At 46.4% G+C, this 19397-nt stretch overlaps 1 protein-coding gene across 1 annotated transcript; it reads left to right on the forward strand.

Annotated features, from left to right (window-relative positions):
• Nucleotides 1-1305: 1305 nt before the first annotated feature.
• Nucleotides 1306-12859, forward strand: PFDN4 (prefoldin subunit 4). Its single transcript, XM_056845075.1, has 4 exons — nucleotides 1306-1357; nucleotides 8878-8985; nucleotides 11325-11465; nucleotides 12716-12859. The coding sequence occupies exons 1-4, from the start codon at nucleotides 1334-1336 to the stop codon at nucleotides 12845-12847; spliced, it is 405 nt and encodes a 134-aa protein (XP_056701053.1). The 5' UTR covers nucleotides 1306-1333; the 3' UTR covers nucleotides 12848-12859.
• Nucleotides 12860-19397: the final 6538 nt, after the last annotated feature.

The raw sequence follows: 19397 nt of genomic DNA on the forward strand, positions 1-19397 counted from the left end.
CTGCTGACTCATATTCAGTGTTTGGTTTACTAAGTGTGTGCTTGTGTGTTAAGTGCCGTCAAGTCGCTTCCGACTCATGGCGACCCTATGAATGAAAGTCCTCCAAAATGTCCTGTCTTTGACAGCCTTGCTCAGATCTTGCAAATTGAGGGCTGTGGCTTCCTTTATTGAGTCAGTCCATCTCTTGTTGGGTCTTCCTATTTTCCTGCTGCCCTCCACTTTTCCTAGCATGACTGTCTTTTCCAGTGACTCTTCTCGTCTCATGACGTGACCAAAATACGACAGCCTCAGTTTAGTCCACTGGTTCCCAACCAGGGGTCCGTGGACCCCCAGGGGTCCGCGAGAACTAAATTAAGGCCTGCGAAACAAAGTTATAAACCCATAATAAATTAATATTTTCAATTAAAAGTTCTCTATTATAAAATATATATATTCAAATATTATTCTAAGTTTAATGTTTAACTAACAGTTATGATTAAAATTTATTTTCAAATTCTCTGGATTTTTATTTTGAACCTTGGGGTCCCTGAAACAAACAAAAAAGTCCTAGTGGTCCCTGGTCAAAAAAAGGTTGGGAACCACTGGTTTAGTCATTTTAGCTTCTAGGGTCAGTTCAGGCTTGATTTGATCTATAACCCACTGACTTGTTTTCTTGGCAGTCCACGGACTCCGTAACACTCTTCCCCCAACACCACATTTCAAAGACCCCTTAGCAAACCTTTTCACACACAGTACTGCTAAGACAAGTCTCCCCCATCCTATCGTGATGCATTTGATTTTCCCTACCTAAGTGCAGAACTTTTCATTTACCTCTGTTGAAATGCATTTTATTCGTTTTTAGCCCAATCCCCCAGCCTGTCCAGATCATGAATACTAATGCTGCCCATCACCTAGTTCACCTAAGCAGGAAATAAAGGCTCCGGTGAGCCTTTGCAAATAACATATACCTGCAGGCGCCCATTGCAATGCAGACGTAAAGACATACCTTTGCAACTACTCCCAACCTCTCTCCCCCCCCCCGGCTCACCCCGCCACCTACCGCTTCCTGGCGTGTACTGCAGCCACCCAAGCCTTCCTGCCTATTTTCCCCCTTTCACCAGGACCATACCAAGCTCCACTGACGGGGGGGGGAGGAAGAGTATTGTGATTTATTATATCAGAATTATTTTATCCTCCCTTAAAGCCGCTTTCTACTTCCTTTTTTTTTTTTTGGTTCAAAAGACTGCAAAGAGATAGAAAAAGAGATCGGGGGGAAAAATCCTTATAAAGGACTCAGGGTCGGCGAGCGGCCACACACCCCCCGTTGAGGAGGGGAAGTAGAGCGGTCCTCAAGATGGCGGCGACCATGAAGAAAGCGGTGAGGGGGCCGAAGCGGGGGAGGGAGCGGGGCTTGGGCTTGTCCTTATCGTCCTGGGGGGAAAGTTGGGGGGCAGGAAAAATGGGGGGGGCACCTCGCCTTTGCTGAGGTGGCGAGGCTGGGGGAGCGTTGCTTTTCCGCCGGCGGAAGGCATGCGAGGCAACCGCCCAGCTGGACCTAAGCATGGTCGGGGGTGGGCCCTGTTGGGAGGAGGGAAGCCACGCGGAACTGGGGGGGGGGTTTGTATTTTGTTTTGTTTTGCAAACTTCTAAAACCAATGCATTCTTTATTGTCATAAGGAGGGGGATAGTTCGCAGTGGGTCGCCGTGTTAGTCTGTCTGCCGTAGTAGAAAAGGGCAAGAGTCCAATAGCACCTTAAAGACAACAAAAATATTTTCTGGCAGGGGATGAGCTTTCGTGAGCCACAGCTCACTTCTTCAGGTATCTGAAGAAGTGAGCTGTGGCTCACAAAAGCTCATACCCTGCCAGATACCTGAAGATACCTGAAGAAGTGACCTGTGGCTCACGAAAGCTCCTACCCTGCCAGATACCTGAAGAAGTGACCTGTGGCTCACGAAAGCTCCTACCCTGCCAGATACCTGAAGAAGTGACCTGTGGCTCACGAAAGCTCATACCCTGCCAGATACCTGAAGATACCTGAAGAAGTGACCTGTGGCTCACGAAAGCTCCTACCCTGCCAGATACCTGAAGAAGTGACCTGTGGCTCACGAAAGCTCATACCCTGCCAGATACCTGAAGAAGTGACCTGTGGCTCACGAAAGCTCATACCCTGCCAGATACCTGAAGAAGTGACCTGTGGCTCACGAAAGCTCCTACCCTGCCAGATACCTGAAGAAGTGACCTGTGGGTCACGAAAGCTCCTACCCTGCCAGATACCTGAAGATACCTGAAGAAGTGACCTGTGGCTCACGAAAGCTCCTACCCTGCCAGATACCTGAAGAAGTGACCTGTGGCTCACGAAAGCTCCTACCCTGCCAGATACCTGAAGAAGTGACCTGTGGCTCACGAAAGCTCATACCCTGCCAGATACCTGAAGATACCTGAAGAAGTGACCTGTGGCTTACGAAAGCTCATACCCTGCCAGATACCTGAAGAAGTGACCTGTGGCTCACGAAAGCTCATACCCTGCCAGATACCTGAAGAAGTGACCTGTGGCTCACGAAAGCTCATACCCTGCCAGATACCTGAAGAAGTGACCTGTGGCTCACGAAAGCTCCTACCCTGCCAGATACCTGAAGAAGTGACCTGTGGGTCACGAAAGCTCATACCCTGCCAGATACCTGAAGATACCTGAAGAAGTGACCTGTGGCTCACGAAAGCTCCTACCCTGCCAGATACCTGAAGAAGTGACCTGTGGCTCACGAAAGCTCCTACCCTGCCAGATACCTGAAGAAGTGACCTGTGGCTCACGAAAGCTCATACCCTGCCAGATACCTGAAGATACCTGAAGAAGTGACCTGTGGCTTACGAAAGCTCATACCCTGCCAGATACCTGAAGAAGTGACCTGTGGCTCACGAAAGCTCATACCCTGCCAGATACCTGAAGAAGTGACCTGTGGCTCACGAAAGCTCATACCCTGCCAGATACCTGAAGAAGTGACCTGTGGCTCACAAAAGCTCATACCCTGCCAGATACCTGAAGATACCTGAAGAAGTGACCTGTGGCTCACGAAAGCTCATACCCTGCCAGATACCTGAAGAAGTGACCTGTGGCTCACGAAAGCTCATACCCTGCCAGATACCTGAAGAAGTGACCTGTGGGTCACGAAAGCTCATACCCTGCCAGATACCTGCCAGATACCTGAAGAAGGGACCTGTGGGTCACGAAAGCTCATACCCTGCCAGATACCTGAAGAAGTGACCTGTGGCTCACGAAAGCTCATACCCTGCCAGATACCTGAAGAAGTGACCTGTGGCTCACGAAAGCTCATACCCTGCCAGATACCTGAAGAAGTGACCTGTGGCTCACGAAAGCTCATACCCTGCCAGATACCTGAAGATACCTGAAGAAGTGACCTGTGGCTCACGAAAGCTCATACCCTGCCAGATACCTGAAGAAGTGACCTGTGGCTCACGAAAGCTCATACCCTGCCAGATACCTGAAGAAGTGACCTGTGGCTCACGAAAACTCATACCCTGCCAGATACCTGAAGAAGTGACCTGTGGCTCACGAAAGCTCATACCCTGCCAGATACCTGCCAGATACCTGAAGAAGTGACCTGTGGGTCACGAAAGCTCATACCCTGCCAGATACCTGAAGATACCTGAAGAAGTGACCTGTGGCTCACGAAAGCTCATACCCTGCCAGATACCTGAAGAAGTGACCTGTGGCTCACGAAAGCTCATACCCTGCCAGATACCTGAAGATACCTGAAGAAGTGACCTGTGGCTCACGAAAGCTCATACCCTGCCAGAAAATATTTTTGTTAGTCTTTAAGGTGCTACTGTACTCTTGCCCTTTTCTGCAGACAGACTAACACGGCTACCCACTGTGAATTATCTTCATGGAAGGCACCACATTTAGCCGTACAGAATGGAAATCCATCAACCTTGTGACATACTAATGCTTGTCTGAATTCACTCTCCTCTACTTAAAGACAGATGGATTCACATTCTAGCCCACTGGTTCCCAACCGGGGGTCCGTGGACCCCCAGGGGTCCGCGAGAACTAAATTAAGGTCCGCGAAACAAAGTTATAAACCCATAATAAATTAATATTTTCAATTAAAAGTTCTCTATTATAAAAATATATATTCAAATATTATTCTAAGTTTAATGTTTAACTAACAGTTATGATTAAAGTTTATTTTCAAATTCTCGGAATTTTTATTTTGAACCTTGGGGTCCCTGCACCGAACAAAAAAGTCCTAGTGGTCCCTGGTCAAAAAAAGGTGTATCTGAAGAAGTGAGCTGTGGCTCACGAAAGCTCATACCCTGCCAGAAAATATTTTTGTCGGTATCTGAAGAAGTGAGCTGTGGCTCACGAAAGCTCATACCCTTTTCTACTACAGAAAATATTCTTGTTAGTCTTTAAGGTGCTACTGGACTCTTGCCCTTTTCTACTACTGCAGACAGACTAACATGGCGACCCACTGTGAAGAATATTTTCTGGTAGGGTATGAGCTTTCGTGAGCCACAGCTCACTTCTTCAGAATCTGAAGAATCTGATCTGAAGAAGTGAGCTGTGCCTCACGAAAGCTCATACCCTACCAGAAAATATTCTTGTTAGTCTTTAAGGTGCTCCTGGACTCTTGCCCTTTTCTACTAATGAGGTGGAGACAGGAAGCTCAGTTGCGCAAGCAAACGCTAACTGTCCGTGTGAGGGTGTTCGTTTGTTTTTTTGCCATCTTCTGGGCATGGAGTGGGGGGGGGGGCGTTGTGAATTTCCTGCATTGTGTAGGGGGTTGGACTAGGTGACATTGGTGGCCCCTTCCAGCTCTGTGATTCTTTGAGCGTCTGAATTGTGCTTGTCCCCCGATCCATCTTAGCTCGGTTACAACAGCTGTCCAGGAACCTCAGGCAAAGAAGGCGCTTTGCCAGCGCCCGCAGCTTGAGTCCCTTTAAAAAGAAGAGGAGGAGTTGGTTTTTATAGGCCGACTTTCTCCACCACTTAAGGGAGACTCAAACTGGCTTACAATCACCTTTTCATTGGTTCTTGTAGGTTATCCGGGCTGTGTGACCGTGGTCTTGGTATTTTCTTGGTATAAATACCAAGACCACGGTCACACAGCCCGGATAACCTACAAGAACCAATGAACTCTGACCGTGAAAGCCTTCGACAATATTTTAATCACCTTTTCCCTTCCCCTCCCCACAACAGACACGCTGTGAGGTAGGTGGGGCTGAGAGAGTGTGACTAGCCCGAGGTCACCCAGCTGGCTTCGTGTGGAGGAGTGGGGGAAACAAATCCAGTTCACCAGATTAGCCTCCGCCGCTCATGTGAAGGAGCTGGGAATCGAACCAGGTTTTCCAGATCAGAGCCCACTGCTCCAAACCACCGCTCTTAACCACTACACCACGCTGGTGTAGTAGGCATTGAACTTGGAACCTTCTGGGTATTTGGCATATTCTGTACTGATGTATAACTTCCTTTGCGCGAGGCCTTGTGCTTGGCATGTAGGTGCTTTCCACATCATTCCCCATTTAATGTTCACAGCAACAAATCTATGAGGGAGATTAGGCTGAGTGCTAGTGACTGGCCCATTCAGCTTCCATAGCTTGGGGAGTGGGGATTTTAACCTGGGTCTCCCAGGGTCTGAGTGATGTGAAGGACCCCAGCCTGAGACCCTTGCCAGTCTGAGAGGGCAGTACTGACCTTGATGGATGATTGGTCTGACTTGGTACAAGGCAGCTTCCTGTGTGCATGACAGTAGTTGTATGTCGAGGTGGCGTTGGGAGGAGGTGGTAGATTTTTAGCCAAGGTTATTGACTAAAAGGGGAGGGGACATGGCTCAATGGTAGAGCATCTGCTTGGCATGCAGAAGGTCCCAGGTTCAATCCCCGGCATCTCTAGTTAAGGAGGCTAGGCAAGTAGGTTATGTGAAAGACCTTTGCCTGAGACTCCGGAGAGCTGCTGCCGGTCTGAGTAGACAATACTGACTTTGATGGCCTGTGGGTTTGATTCAATATAAGGCAGCTTGATGTGTTCATGTGTTTATGACTGGGGATGGATTAACGTTAAAGAGCCTACTCTTGAAGCTAAGCATGACTCCTTCAGTTGCCTGGTGGAGAGAGTGACTACCAGGGAACCTTATGCAAGGTGCTTTGTGGTCTTCGGTAGAGGACCCAAATGTAAGCGTAGTAATGGTAATAAATATTAATAGTGTGTATTTTCTTTATTTATAGTCTGCTGTTCTTTGCAAAGACTCAAGGAAGGCTAGAATAATTAACATAATTATTGATGCGTACAATAAAAACTCAAGATACAGAATTATAGGCCCCAAATTACTTTTGCTATTATTGCAACTGAACCACATGGCTAGTATAATTCTAACACCCTGTGTATACCTTTCTTTCCTCCTCAAACTTACTCAATGGGATTTGCCCAAATTTATTTATTTATTTGATCATTTTTATCTCTTACCCTCGCCTGGGTGGGGTCAGGAGAACTTACATCACAAAATATAAATTCAAACATAAATATGTAAGCAGTGATAAAATTAAGATCTAGGCAATCTAAAACCAATCTAAAAAGTGACAGTGCCTAAAAATTTCACAACACCCTCCCCGCATTTAAAATCATAAATTTAAACAACAACGAATCAGGGCATGAAAATCCCCCTCAGCTGCCTGGCAGAAGAGCTGATGTGGGCAAATAGCAGGCGGGAAGTGCACAAATTCAGTTCAGGTCATCAGTTGTAAGATGGTTGCTGTCCTCAACTATGTGTTTGTTGTTCTTGGGGACTGCATATGGGAGACAATTATACATGTTGGTTTTTGTGGGATACGTAGGAACCTAACAACATATGGGGTTAGTAAATCTGCCACCAATTTTAAGCCTGTTTATACACCACCCAGAAATCAAAGTGTATGACAGCTTTTATGCTAAGATTTTTTTTCTTTACTGAGCTGTCGGCTATTATGATGTTATGATTCTCACTCTAGAAAGTGAGAAGCAGCAATGAATTGGAACAGGGTTTGAGAGTATGGAACTAATGAAAACTTGAGAGGGAAGAAAACAAGTTTTCCGCCAATGTCTGTGCCTTCATTTATTTATTTCTTGCTTTTCTCGCATGAACACACGAAGCTACCTTATACTGAATCAGACCCTTGGTCCATCAAAGTCAGTATTGTCTACTCAGACCGGCAGTGGCTCTCCGGGTCTCAGGCAGAGGTCTTTCACATCACCTCCTTGCCTGGTCCCTTTAACTGGAGTTGCTGGGGATTGAACCTGGGACCTTCTGCATGCCAAGCAGATGCTCGACCACTGAACCACAGCTGCTCCCCGATGGGGGACCCAGAGTGGCTTGCAATACCATTATCTCCTTCACTTTCTCGTCACAACACCCCTGTGAGGTAGATCAGGCTGTGGGTGTGTGACTGGCCCAAGGTCACCCAGCAAGCTTCCGTGGCAGAGTAGGGATTCAAACCTGGTTCTCCCAGATCCAAGTCCAAAGCTTTAACACAATGTTGGCCCTTACAGTTGAGCTGTAAGAGTACTCCCTTTTCCATTTTTTTTTAAATACAGGTAATCAGAACTATAATTTTTTTATAGCACATATAACCCATTTATTCAAGCTTTGGTAGATGTCCCTCAGGAGAAAAATGCCCCCCTCCCAACATGCCCTAGCTCTTGGTACCTTTGTGATCTCAGGTGTTTCCCAGGGTTACTCTTGGTGTATGCAATAGCCCCAGGAAGTTTCCTGAGGCTGTCTTCATGCTCCTGGACTGCCCTTCATCTGGTTATGATCCTGTCCGTACTGCGCGTATAGTATCTTGCTGGTTTGGAACACTTTGGACAGTTATGCTGGCGAAATGTTGATATGCTGACTGTTTACTCTGATGGTGAGCCCCGTGTACTCTAATTAAACAGAGGGAGGCCAATAGCGGGTCCCTGGCATCAGTGTGGTATAGGGGCTAGAGTGCTGGACCACGCAGGGAGACCCAGGTTCAAATCCCCATTATTCCATGAAGCTCACTGTATGACTTTGGGCCTAAGCTCCATCATAGGGTTGTTGTAAGGGTAGTCACAGAGTGTTGGAAACAATGTCGAAGGTCTTCTAGTTCAACCACTGGCTCAGTGCCGGAAAATGCAGCCACAATATCCCTGGTTGACAGCCATTTAACGTCTAGGGGAGGAGCCGTGGCTCAGTGGTAGAGCATCTGCTTGGCATGCAGAAGGTCCCAGGTTCAATCCCCAGCATCTCCAGTTAAAGGGACTAGTCAAGTAGGTGATGTGAACGACCTCTGCCTGAGACCCTGGAGAGCCGCTGCCAGTCTGAGTAGACAATACTGACTTTGATGGACCAAGGGTCTGATTCAGTATAAGGCAGTTTCGTGTGTGTTTGCTTAAAGTCATCCAGTGAAGGAGGGTGCATCACCTCCTGAGGCAGTCTATTCTGTGTTGAACAGCTCTTACCATTAAGAATTTTCTTCTAATATTTAGCCAGAATCTCATTCCTTGTCATTTCTGTCCATTAGATTTAGTCCTGCCTTAGGACAATCATAGAATCGTAGAGTTGGAAGGGACCACCAGGGTAATCTAGTCCAACCCCCTGCACAATGCAGGAAATTCACAACTGCCTCCCCGCGCCGCACATCCCCAGTGACCCCTACTCCATGCCCAGAAGATTGCCAAGATGCCCTCCTTCTCCTGATCTGCCTAAGGTCAAGTCTGTTCCATGTTCACTGTGGCTGCAGCGAGATGGCAATCGTGTCTCCCCCTAGCCTTCTTTTCTAAAACGGGGTGAGTGGCGCATGTAGACAGCCTTGACTTGCTTGGAAGAACGGTGGCTAAAAATAGAAATGTGTGTTGAGCTCTCCCTGTTTCCCTTGTTCAGGCGGCGGAAGATGTCAACGTTACGTTTGAAGATCAACAGAAAATCAACAAGTTTGCAAGAAACACCAGCAGAATTACAGAACTGAAAGAGGAAATTGAGGATAAAAAGGTACTGCTGCTAGAAGGCCTCTGAGCCAGGGCTCAGTGGCAGTGCGTTCCTAAGCGAGTTACCCCTTTCTAAGCCCATTGACTTCTGCTCAGGATTCCATTGTTGAGTCTGCATTCTTAGCATACTTCGAAGAAGAAGAAGTGTTGGCTTTTATACCCTGCTTTTTCTGTACCTTAAAGAGTCTCAAAGCGGCTTACAATGGCCTTCCCTTCCCCACAACAGGCACCTTGTGAGGTGGGTGGGGCTGAGAGAGTTCTGAGAGAACTGTGACTGGCCCAAGGTCACCAAGCAGGATTCATGTGAAGGAGCGGGGAAACGAATCCAGTTCACCAGATCAAAGTCCGCTGCTCATGTGGAGGAGCGGGGAATGAAACCCGGTTCTCCAGACTAGAGTCTGCCGCTCTTACACTATACCATGCTGTCTTATTAGAAAAAGGAATATTGTTTTGGGGAGGAGCTGTGGTGGAGCATCTGCTTGGCATGCAGAAGGTCCCAGGTTCAATTCCCCTACCATCTCCAGTTCAAGGGACTAAGCAAATAGGTGATGTGAAAGACCTCTGCCTGAGACCCTGGAGAGCCGCTGCCAGTCAAGTAGACAATACTGACTTTGATGGACCAAGGGTCTGATTCAGTTTAAGGCAGCTTCATGTGTTGACCTTGCCTCTCAATCTGTGTGCTCAGGGATCATTAGTGCATAGCCCACTATTGGTGCTCAGTGAGGCTGAATTTTCATGTTACTCTGGCAGTGTGGTTGGCGGTGTGGCCCTAGTGCTGGACCTGGGCTAACATAAGAAGGAAAGTCATGCTATGACTTCTCACTACTCCGGTTGAAACTTCTGGGAAACTTGAGTAACGCTGGCATGGAAAGGAGATGCATCTTGTGAGCAGGGGTGTCAAAGTGGCGGCCCGGGGCCCAAATCCGGCCCCCAGAGGGCTGCTCACCGGCCCGCGAGCCAAGCCGGGGGGCCCCCGCTGCCCCCCTCTCCTGTGCAATCCTGGCCCCGGCGGGGGCCAGGCTCACCTTCCTTGCCTCCCCCGCCCCTCTCTCCTGGGCGTAGTCAGGCTGCCGCTTTCTTCTCCTTCCCACCCCCATGCAGGCCAGGTCTACTCATTGGTTTCTATGCGCGTAGAAACCAATGGGTAGACCTGGTCTCCATGGGGGAGGGGTCTCAGTCGGGAGGCCAGGTCTACTGTCATGCAAACCAATGGGTAGACCTGGCCTAGGTGGGGGGAAAAAACCCATCTCCATTCGGAGGCCAGGTCTACCCATTGGTTTGCATGACAGTAGACCTGGCCTCCCGACTGAGACTCCCATGCAGACCAGGTCTACCCATTGGTTTCTATATAAACCAATGGGTAGACCTGGCCTCTGTGATGGGGGAAACTTCCCAGTGGGGATTCCCCACCACCACCACAGAGGCCACCCATCTTCGGCCCGACCAAGAGACATCAATGTTCAATCCGACCCTCCTCACAAATGAGTTCGACAGCCCTGCTCTATAGTCTGGGGCGTCTGCTAGAAGTGCAGGAAGACGGGTTACTGCAGGAGTCCTCTACCAAATGAAATGTGTCAGACCTTTCCATCTGCCCCCCTCCCCTTTTGAAGTACGCATTTCCCTTTGATTGGCTGTGTTGAGTAAGTTTTGGTCAGTTGCCATCCAAATAAGAAGCACCTGGCTGTAAGGTATAAAATAACCTCAATTTTGGAAACTAAAAATCCACTCTATAACCTTTCCTTCCAGGATAGGTGTTCCAACATTTTGAGTTTTTTCAGTTGTGATTTCAGTTCTGTGATTTCCCCAGCTCTTCAGCACCCTTTTTGAGTGGGGTGACGAAGACTGCATGTGGTCCTCTGAATGTTGGTCCTCCGTCTGTTTATATAATGTCATTGCGATCTTCCTTTTTATTCTCAGGCCCCAGATAATCTAAGTCAGCCCTGATTGGTACTTGGATGGGAGACCACCAAGGAAGTCCAGGGTTGCTATGCAGAGGCAGGCAGTGGAAAACCGCTTCTGTTCGTCTCTTGCCTTGAAAACCCTATGGGGGTTTGCCATTAGTCAGCTGCAACTTGATAGCACTTTCCACCAGCATTTTATTCTCAGTTTCCTTTTTGATAGTTCCTGGTCTAGAATAATTTTTTTGTGCTTTCACCCCACACACGTGTTGATGTTTTCAATGAACTATGCACTGTGACTCTTTGCTGGATAACCCCAGCCAATTTGGAACAATTTCTATAGGTGTGGTTACCGCTTTGTTGTGGGTTTTTTCTGCTTCTTTATGTATGATGTTGCCCTTCAGTCGTATCAGATGGGGAAGAGTGACTGATCTTTTGACCACAGAAACAGCTTCAGAACCTGGAAGATGCCTGTGATGATATCATGATGCTAGACGATGATTCGCTGCTGATACCATATCAAATTGGAGACGTCTTCATTAGCCACCCCCAAGATGAAACTCAAGAGATGTTGGGGGAGGCAAAGGTTAGTAATTCTGTGTGTGTATGGGTGCATCCACATACTGTTGGCTTTTGCATTGTCGTTGTACTAGAGAAATCATTCACAATTGCTGTAGTTCAGATTAAACCAGAATACTTGCAATCCCGCTAATGTTGCAAGTACCCTGGTTTAATCTGGATTACAAAATGATGGCAAAGATCCTCATCAAGCACTTTTGACATGGGAATAGCATCCTATTTGGATGCAAGAATCAGCATGGAAGGTGGACACTAATCTCTGCAAGAATGTACTTTTCAAGTGGTTGGGAGTCTCTGTGCAAAACTTCCCGATGGTTTATTGTAGCCTGAATGTGTAAAGTTTTTTTTCATTCTTGCTCTCAAGTCCAACAGCTTTCACACATGCTGAATAATGAACTTTCAGTCCACTTTCAATGCACTTCAGCGATTGTTTGCAAGTGGGTTTTGCCTTTTCACACAGTAAAATCCAGCTGCAAAGCGCATTGAAAGCAGATTGAAAGAATCATAGAGTTGGAAGGGACCACCATGGTCATCTAGTCCAACCCCCTGCACAATGCAGGAAATTCACAACTACCTCCCCCCACACCCCCAGTGACCCCTACTCCATTCCCAGAAGTTGGCCAAGATGCCCTCCCTCTCATCATTTGCTTAAAGTCATAGAATCAGCATTGCTGATAGATGGCCATCTAGCCACTTCTTAAAAACCTTCAGGGAAGGAGAGTTAACCACCTCCCGAGGAAGCCTGTTCCGTTGAGGAACCGCTCTGTTAGATAATTCTTCCTAATGTCTAAAGTACCGTATTTTTCCATGTATAAAACGACCCTTTTTCTGTAAAATTTAGCTCCAAAATTAGGGGTTCGTCTTATACACGGAAGCCAGCTGATGCCGCCTCTTTCCCCACTCACTTTCTTTCTTTGCCCAACAGCTGACTGGTAGAGAAAGAGAGTGAGTGGGGAAAGAGGCTGGTGGCCCTGGCCGGCCGGCTTCTGGCATTCAAACCGATTGCCGCCACCCTGCCCATCAGCTGTTGGGCGCCCGGTTTGAAAGCTAGATACCGGCCAAGGCCATCAGTCTCTTTCGCCCTATAAGACGCTCCCATGTATAAGACGACCCCTATTTTTTCTTAACTTTGGGTCTTAAACATGGGGGCGTCTTATAGATGGAAAAATACGGTACGTTCTTCAGCCAGCATGAAAACACATGTTGGGTGTGATATCAGTGTGTTAGGTTATGGTTATTAACCTTTTTCTTTTTCAGAAAAACTTGCAGGAAGAGATTGGAGCTTTGGAGTCACAAGTAGAATCCATCCAGAGAGTATTATCAGACCTCAAAGTCCAGCTGTATGCAAAGTTTGGCAACAATATAAATCTTGAGGCGGAAGATAATTAAATACCCTAGAAATAGCATTTGGTTTCTTTTGTACTAATTGTTTCCCTGTTACAATAATGTTTTAAGAGGCTTCACCTATTTTTTTTAAAAGAAAAAGTATATTTGGTTGTTCGTTCTATGTATTTAATGAACATGTCTTATTTTGCATACCTATAATTATTTATGTTAAGACAATAAATCCAAGTACTGCTGGTGCATCATCAAGGATGAGGGCTTAAAAGTTTATTGAAATAATAATAATCAAACTTCTTGTGCCTCTTGTCTTTAAGGTGTGGCTTAAAATTAGCATATGGTGTGAAAATGGGACAGAGTTGTGAATGAATCCCTTCTAAGATAGTAGCCCTGTTCACATGTTACGGCGCCATGCATCCTGCATGTATGTGTGTTTCTAACAAACGAAACGGGGCACCAGCACCTGGATAAATTTGGGGTTTAAATCACACCTTCACAACTTTTTTACTATTTGTATTAACCTGTGGGTAGAGTGTAACACTAAGGTTTTTAATGGTAAATTGTAAGATCTGTGCTGGTCTATGTCTGTTTTTAATAAAGATTGATTGATTGAATCACACCCTCAGCTGTGCAGGTGCTGAACATAGCATGAGAATTACTCAATGCATGTATTTAAACAAATCAACTGTACGCCATATGAGTGTCCACTGTAACTTGTGAACAGGGCTGTCGATTGATAATGATCTGCCGTCTTTTGACGGCTGCTGTTTTATGAAGCGCCATCGATTTAATGGTGGTGGACAGTGTAGGGTAGCGGCTTCACAAACTGAGCTGCGAATGAGAAAAGTCCCGAGTTCAAGTGTCTCCCAGTTCAAGTGTCTTGTTTCTATCATGAACTCACTAGGTGAATATTCTCTCTCAGCTCTTCTCTTGCAGTGTGGGGATAACAATGGTAACCAGAGCAGCTGGGGCAGGAGAGCCATTTGCCTCACGTTTAGAAACTTGTTAAATTTTTAGCATGGGATAAGTTCTACAACTTAGAGGGGTTTTTTGCACATCATGTGTCATCTTTTTTATTTTTGTTATGTCTAGAGGGTTCACTTGGAGTATCCTATTGAAGTAGAGTCCAAGCCTGCTCCAGTGTGGTGTAGTGATTAAGAGTGGTGGTTTGGAGCTGTGGCCTCTGATCTGGAGAGGCTTGATTTGATCTATAACCCACTGATTGGTTTTTTTTGGCAGTCCACGGTATCCGTAACACTCTCCTCCAACACCACATTTCAAATGAATCTACTTTCTTCCTATCAGCTTTCTTCAATGTCCAGCTTTCACACCCATACATAGTAATAGGGGAAAAGGAACAGTCAATTCAGAACAATTTATTTTATGACTTACGCCGCATGTACTGTTAGATGGGTCACCATATAGTTTTTAAAGCTTGGTCCTAGCCCTTGCTTTGTAACATTAGTAAGGTTTGCAGCATGAGACGGAAGAATCAGAGGCCAGGATGTAGGGGTTTTTTTTACTGTTCAGTGCCATGTTCTTAATTCGCAACTTGGCGTCTGGCGGCCACACAGAGCAATATGTGTGTGAATTTCAAGGGCAGAGAATCATTAGATTCATCTTTAGGACCCCAAACTGCTATTTTGACAGCCCAGGAGATGGCACTAGCATGCAGTCCATCCCCAGCCGTACTTAGAAAAAAGAGCAGCTTGTTTAAACTGTTCCCTAATAGACTCTGACATCTCTAGCAGATAACTGCATGTGTAGTAGAAACCCAGCATTACAATCCAAGGCTGATACCATTTCCCTTTTACTGCACTAAGCTGGGTCACTCGATGCAACTCCTGGCTGTGTAGAAAATGAGTCATTTATGTCGGTACAGGTTTCTGTATATCTTTTCAAAATTATTATTAAGCTACCGTGGGCGCTTGCAGAGGAGGAACAGGTTAAAAATAATCTAAGGACAAGGCCCCATGTAATTTGATGGTGGTGTGAAGCAGGCAGGCAGGAAGTACTTTGCTAATTTTGTTGTTAATAGTTCTCCCACCCAGGTAAGTTGGACACCTGCGGAGTCTTCAGGAGAACTGCATTGTGTACCTGTCAATAGAAGAAGACGAAGAAGAGTTGGTTTTCATATGCTGACTTTCTCTACCACTTAAGGAAGAATCAAACCGGCTTACCATCACCTTTTCTTCCCTTACCCACAACAGATACCCTGTGAGGTAGGTGGGGCTGAGAGTGTGTGACTAGTCAAGGTCACCCAGCTGGCTTCATGTGTAGGAGTGGGGAAACAAATCCAGTTCACCAGATTAGCCTCAGCCACTCATGTGGAGGAGTGGGGATTCAAACCCGGTTCTCCAGATCAGAGTCCACCATTCCAAACCACCGCTCTTAACCACTACACCATGCTGGAAATATAGCATATTTCATTTTTTAGTGGAGATTGTAGCCGACCTTCCCTCTAAGTGATGTACGTGGGCCATCCCATTTTTATCCTCTCAGACCCATAAAGCTTTTTGGGTTGAGACAGTGACTGGGTCACTTACTCAGCCAGCTTCCTGGATGGTAAGGATTTGAACCCAGGTCTTCACTTCCAGGTCCAACCAGTTGTTGCCTCTAAAGTTTTCTTTTACAAAGTAGTGATGTGTTTCCGTATGGGATTGGTTGATTAAACCCGTCAAGCAAAATATTATTGGGCTTACATTATGGGTTTGTTAGTCAGCAGCATTGGCTCCATCATCAACCAAAACGGAGTCTGCGATCAAAAAATCAGGAGATTGAAACTGGGGAGGGCAGCCATGAAGGAGTTGGAAAAGATCCTTAAGTGTAAGGATGGGTTGCTGGTGACCAAGATCAAGATAATTCATACCATAGTATTCCCCATTACCATGTACAGGTGTGATAGCTGGACAATGGAAAAAGCTGGAAGAAAGTAGATTCCTTTGGAAAGTGGTGTTGGAGGAGAGTTTTACAGATACCATGGTCAGCCAAAAAGTCAAATCAGTGGATTCTAGATCACATCAAGTCTGAACTCTCTCTAGTTGCTAAAATGACTAACCTGAGGTTATTGTACTTTGGTTATGTTATGAGAAGATCAGAATCACTGGAAAAGACAATAACACTAGGAAAAGTTGAAGGCAGCAAGAAAAGAAGACCCAACATGAGAGGGATTAACTCAAAGCCACGGCCCTATTAACATTAGGACATTTTGTAGGTTATTAATTTGTAGGGTTTGTTAGACAGCAGCATTCCTTGGCTTCATCATAAACCAAAGGTTGGAAGTGACTTCATGGCACTTAACACACACAGTCAGCAGCTCTTGGGTGTTGCCTTCTGGCATGCAGGTGTTGAATCCACCAAACCAAGTCCATGGAACAGATCACCCCACCTCTTCTCCCTTCCATAGCCCTCTATGCCTTCATGAAGCTGTTTCAGACAGCAGAGCCCCAGGAACAGGGGGATGAAGGGGGGGGTCAATGGCAATTGCCTCCTGCACCCAAACTGGTGTGTGAACGGCGGAATGTGTGAATGGCAGAGAGAGCCTGTAGAAAAGTATGCAAAAGGCACAGTTTGGCCAGGGCGGAAGGGGGTGGCATTCTCAATATTGGCCTTTTTCAAAATGAACACTTGAGGGAAAACTAATAAAGGTTACAATTAGATTTGCGGGTTGTGTTTCCTCAATCTTTGTTGGCTGGCAATGTGATTAAAAATTTTCTGCATAGCATAGTGAGCTTTTCCTAAAGGCGGAAATAACAAAGCTGGCACAGACCTATTTCATCCATGCCCAGATGTTACTTGACTTCTGTAGGCTTAACTATGCTGGAAGAAGAGTTTTTTATAGCCTGCATTTCTCTAACTTAAGGAGTCTCAAAGCAGCTTACAACCATATTCCCTTCCTCTCCCCATAACAGGCACCTTGTGAGGTAGGTGGGGTTGAGAGTTCTGAGAGAAACGTGACTGACCCAAGGTCACCCAGCAGGCTTCATGTGGAGGCGTGGGGAATCGAACCTGGTTCTCCAGATTAGAGTCCATTGTTTGTAACGACATCAGCTGGAAGAGTTGGCAGCTATTGTAGAAAGTTAGTGCCATATAGGGGTTAGAGTGTGCCCTCAGATCTGGGGAGCATGGTTCTTTGGTCTTGTTCACACAGTGGTAGAGCATCTGCTTTGAATGCAAAAGGTCCCAGGTTCAGTCCTTGGCATCTCCAGCTAAAAGGATCAGATATGAAATGACAGGAAAGACCTCTGCTTGAGACCTTGGAGAGCCAGCACCAGTCTGAGTAGACAATACTGATTTTGATGAACCAGTGGTCAGATTCAGTATAAGGCAACTTCATATGTGTTAATCTCACTGCCTTTGGGTAATGCTGATAACCTGTCTGTGGCTGTTTAAATTAGGATGGCTCATTCAGATATGCCTTTCATCATGCTGGCAGAGCTCAGAGGAGGGATTGTTTTCAACTGTTGCTCCTAGGAGTAAACACTAAATGTGTAATTAGTTGCTTCAGAGGCAGGGTGTATTTGAGTACTGTTTGCTGGTGGGGAGGGGAATGTAACCGGAGAACTGCTGCTGAATCTGTCCTATTCTTTGGGGGTTTCTGGAAGCATCTGGCTGTCCCTCATTGGAAACAGGATGCCGGTGTGGATTGAACAGCAGTCTGTTCCTGAAGCCTCTTCTATCACTATTAGCTCTGCTAATCTCTAGAAAGTTCAGGTGCCTTCAAAACAGTGCCACCCATGCCCAAGGCAACGTGTTGGGAAGCAAGCTGAACATTGCTTTCCCCAATCAGCCTCCCATTAAGGATGGGTAACATTGCAACATCTTTGCACTGGTTCTGTATGATCCTCCACCATTCCATGGTCCTCCCATTCAGCTATTGCTGGGGCAGATAATCCTAGTACATAATTAATTACTTGATTGTTTTTGGTGCAATACAGAGACACAGCAGCCAGACTCCTTGGACAGCCTCTTTGGAGCCTTTAATTGTTGGGTTAATTTATTTCTTACGGTATGTTGCATGTCCTGGTCCACAATCTGAGAATTACTGGCCTGGTAAAAAATTCAGAAAGAAGAAGAAGAGTTGGTTTTTATATGCTGACTTTCTCTACCATTAAAGGCAGAATCAAACTGCCTTACAATCACCTTCCCTTCCCCATAGCCCTCTAAGATTAGGAAAGGCAGAAAAAAGTCTGCAAAATAAAGGTCATTAATGTTGATAGATATAACAATCACCTGATCTGGATGGCCCAGGCCTGCCTGATCTCGTCAAATTTCCCAAGCTACGCAGGGTCAGCCCTGGTTAGTTCTTGGATGGGGGACCACCAAAGAAGTCCACTGTTGCTACATAGAGGCCGGCAATGGCTAAACACCTCTGTTCGTCTCTTGCCTTAAAAACTCTGCGGGGTTGTTATAAGTCATCTGCATTTTGACGGCACTATAACAGCGCCCTCTGTGAGCCTGGTGGATAATGCCCAGCTTCGAAAAGATGATGAATGAAATCTTTAGCTTGACTTCAAGCGGCATCCAATTTGTGCTTGTTGATGGGATGTTTGGCACTTCAGACACCGCGATCATAACATCAGGTGCCAGACAAGCTTTAGCCAGGAGCAGTGATTAATGCTAGGCTGAGGTGAGCAGTCGTTTGCTTGTTTCTTTAACCACATGTAACTACTTGGCTCGCTGCCCAAAAAAGCAGGAACGTGCAAGTCTCAAAATAGACACCGGCTTATCAACTGGAAGGGAAATGCCAATGGATGGACGTCTACTTCCAATACATGAAAACGCAGTGCTCAGGCACAGCGCTGTGAAAAGCTGCTCGTTCTCAGTGCAATAATAAATTACGGGAGGACTTGTGCTAACAAGCAGTGACATCACAGACTTACCAAAGTGTGATAAACACGGGAGGAAACAAACAGAGGTTGTTTCATTGGTCTCAGGGACCATCGTAAGAACTGGTCACGTTTCACAGGGATATGGGGCCATGGCTCGGTGGTAAAGCACCTGCTTTGCATGCAGAAGGTCCCAGGATCGGTCCCAGGCATCTCCAGTTGAAAGGCTCAGGTAGCTGGTGATGTTTAAGAGCCTGCAAAGCAGACAACATTGACAGTGATAGACCAAAGGTCTGACTCAGTACACGTCTCCATCCTGTGTTTAATGTATAGTACATAACTATAGGGTGTTCTTAAAACACGGTAGGGTGGCTGCCCCAGGGCCCTGGAGACAGGGTTGCCAACCACCAGGTACTCGCTGGAGATCTGCTATTACAACTGATCTCCAGCCGATACGGTTGCCAGGTCCCTCTTTGCCACTGGCGGTAGGTTTTGGGGGCAGAGCCACCACGCGGGCTAGTCAAAATTGCTGGATATACCACATAAGCCATACCCTGGGGTACTTGCCTGTACAACTACAAATTCACACCGGGGAATCCAAAATCAACCCCCCTAAAAACACTACACCAAAGACTTGGTCCCAGGCAGCCAATTTATGCTGCCGTTTTACAGGTGACAAATGCTGAAACGGAGAGAGAAGTGGTTATCTGTTCTTTGCCATTTACAAGCAACAACTATTTGTGTCAATATTCATATTTATGATTCTATTA

The sequence above is a fragment of the Euleptes europaea genome, chromosome 2 (genome assembly GCF_029931775.1).
Source record: "Euleptes europaea isolate rEulEur1 chromosome 2, rEulEur1.hap1, whole genome shotgun sequence".
Taxonomy (NCBI): domain Eukaryota; kingdom Metazoa; phylum Chordata; class Lepidosauria; order Squamata; family Sphaerodactylidae; genus Euleptes; species Euleptes europaea.

Excerpts from the sequence above, each read along its gene's own strand:
- PFDN4 (XM_056845075.1), top strand. The coding sequence starts at position 1,334 with ATGGCGGCGACCATGAAGAAAGCG. Across the intron at positions 1,358-8,877 it reads CGGCGACCATGAAGAAAGCG|GCGGCGGAAGATGTCAACGT; the intron begins GTGAGGGGGCCG and ends TCCCTTGTTCAG. Across the intron at positions 11,466-12,715 it reads AGATGTTGGGGGAGGCAAAG|AAAAACTTGCAGGAAGAGAT; the intron begins GTTAGTAATTCT and ends TTTCTTTTTCAG.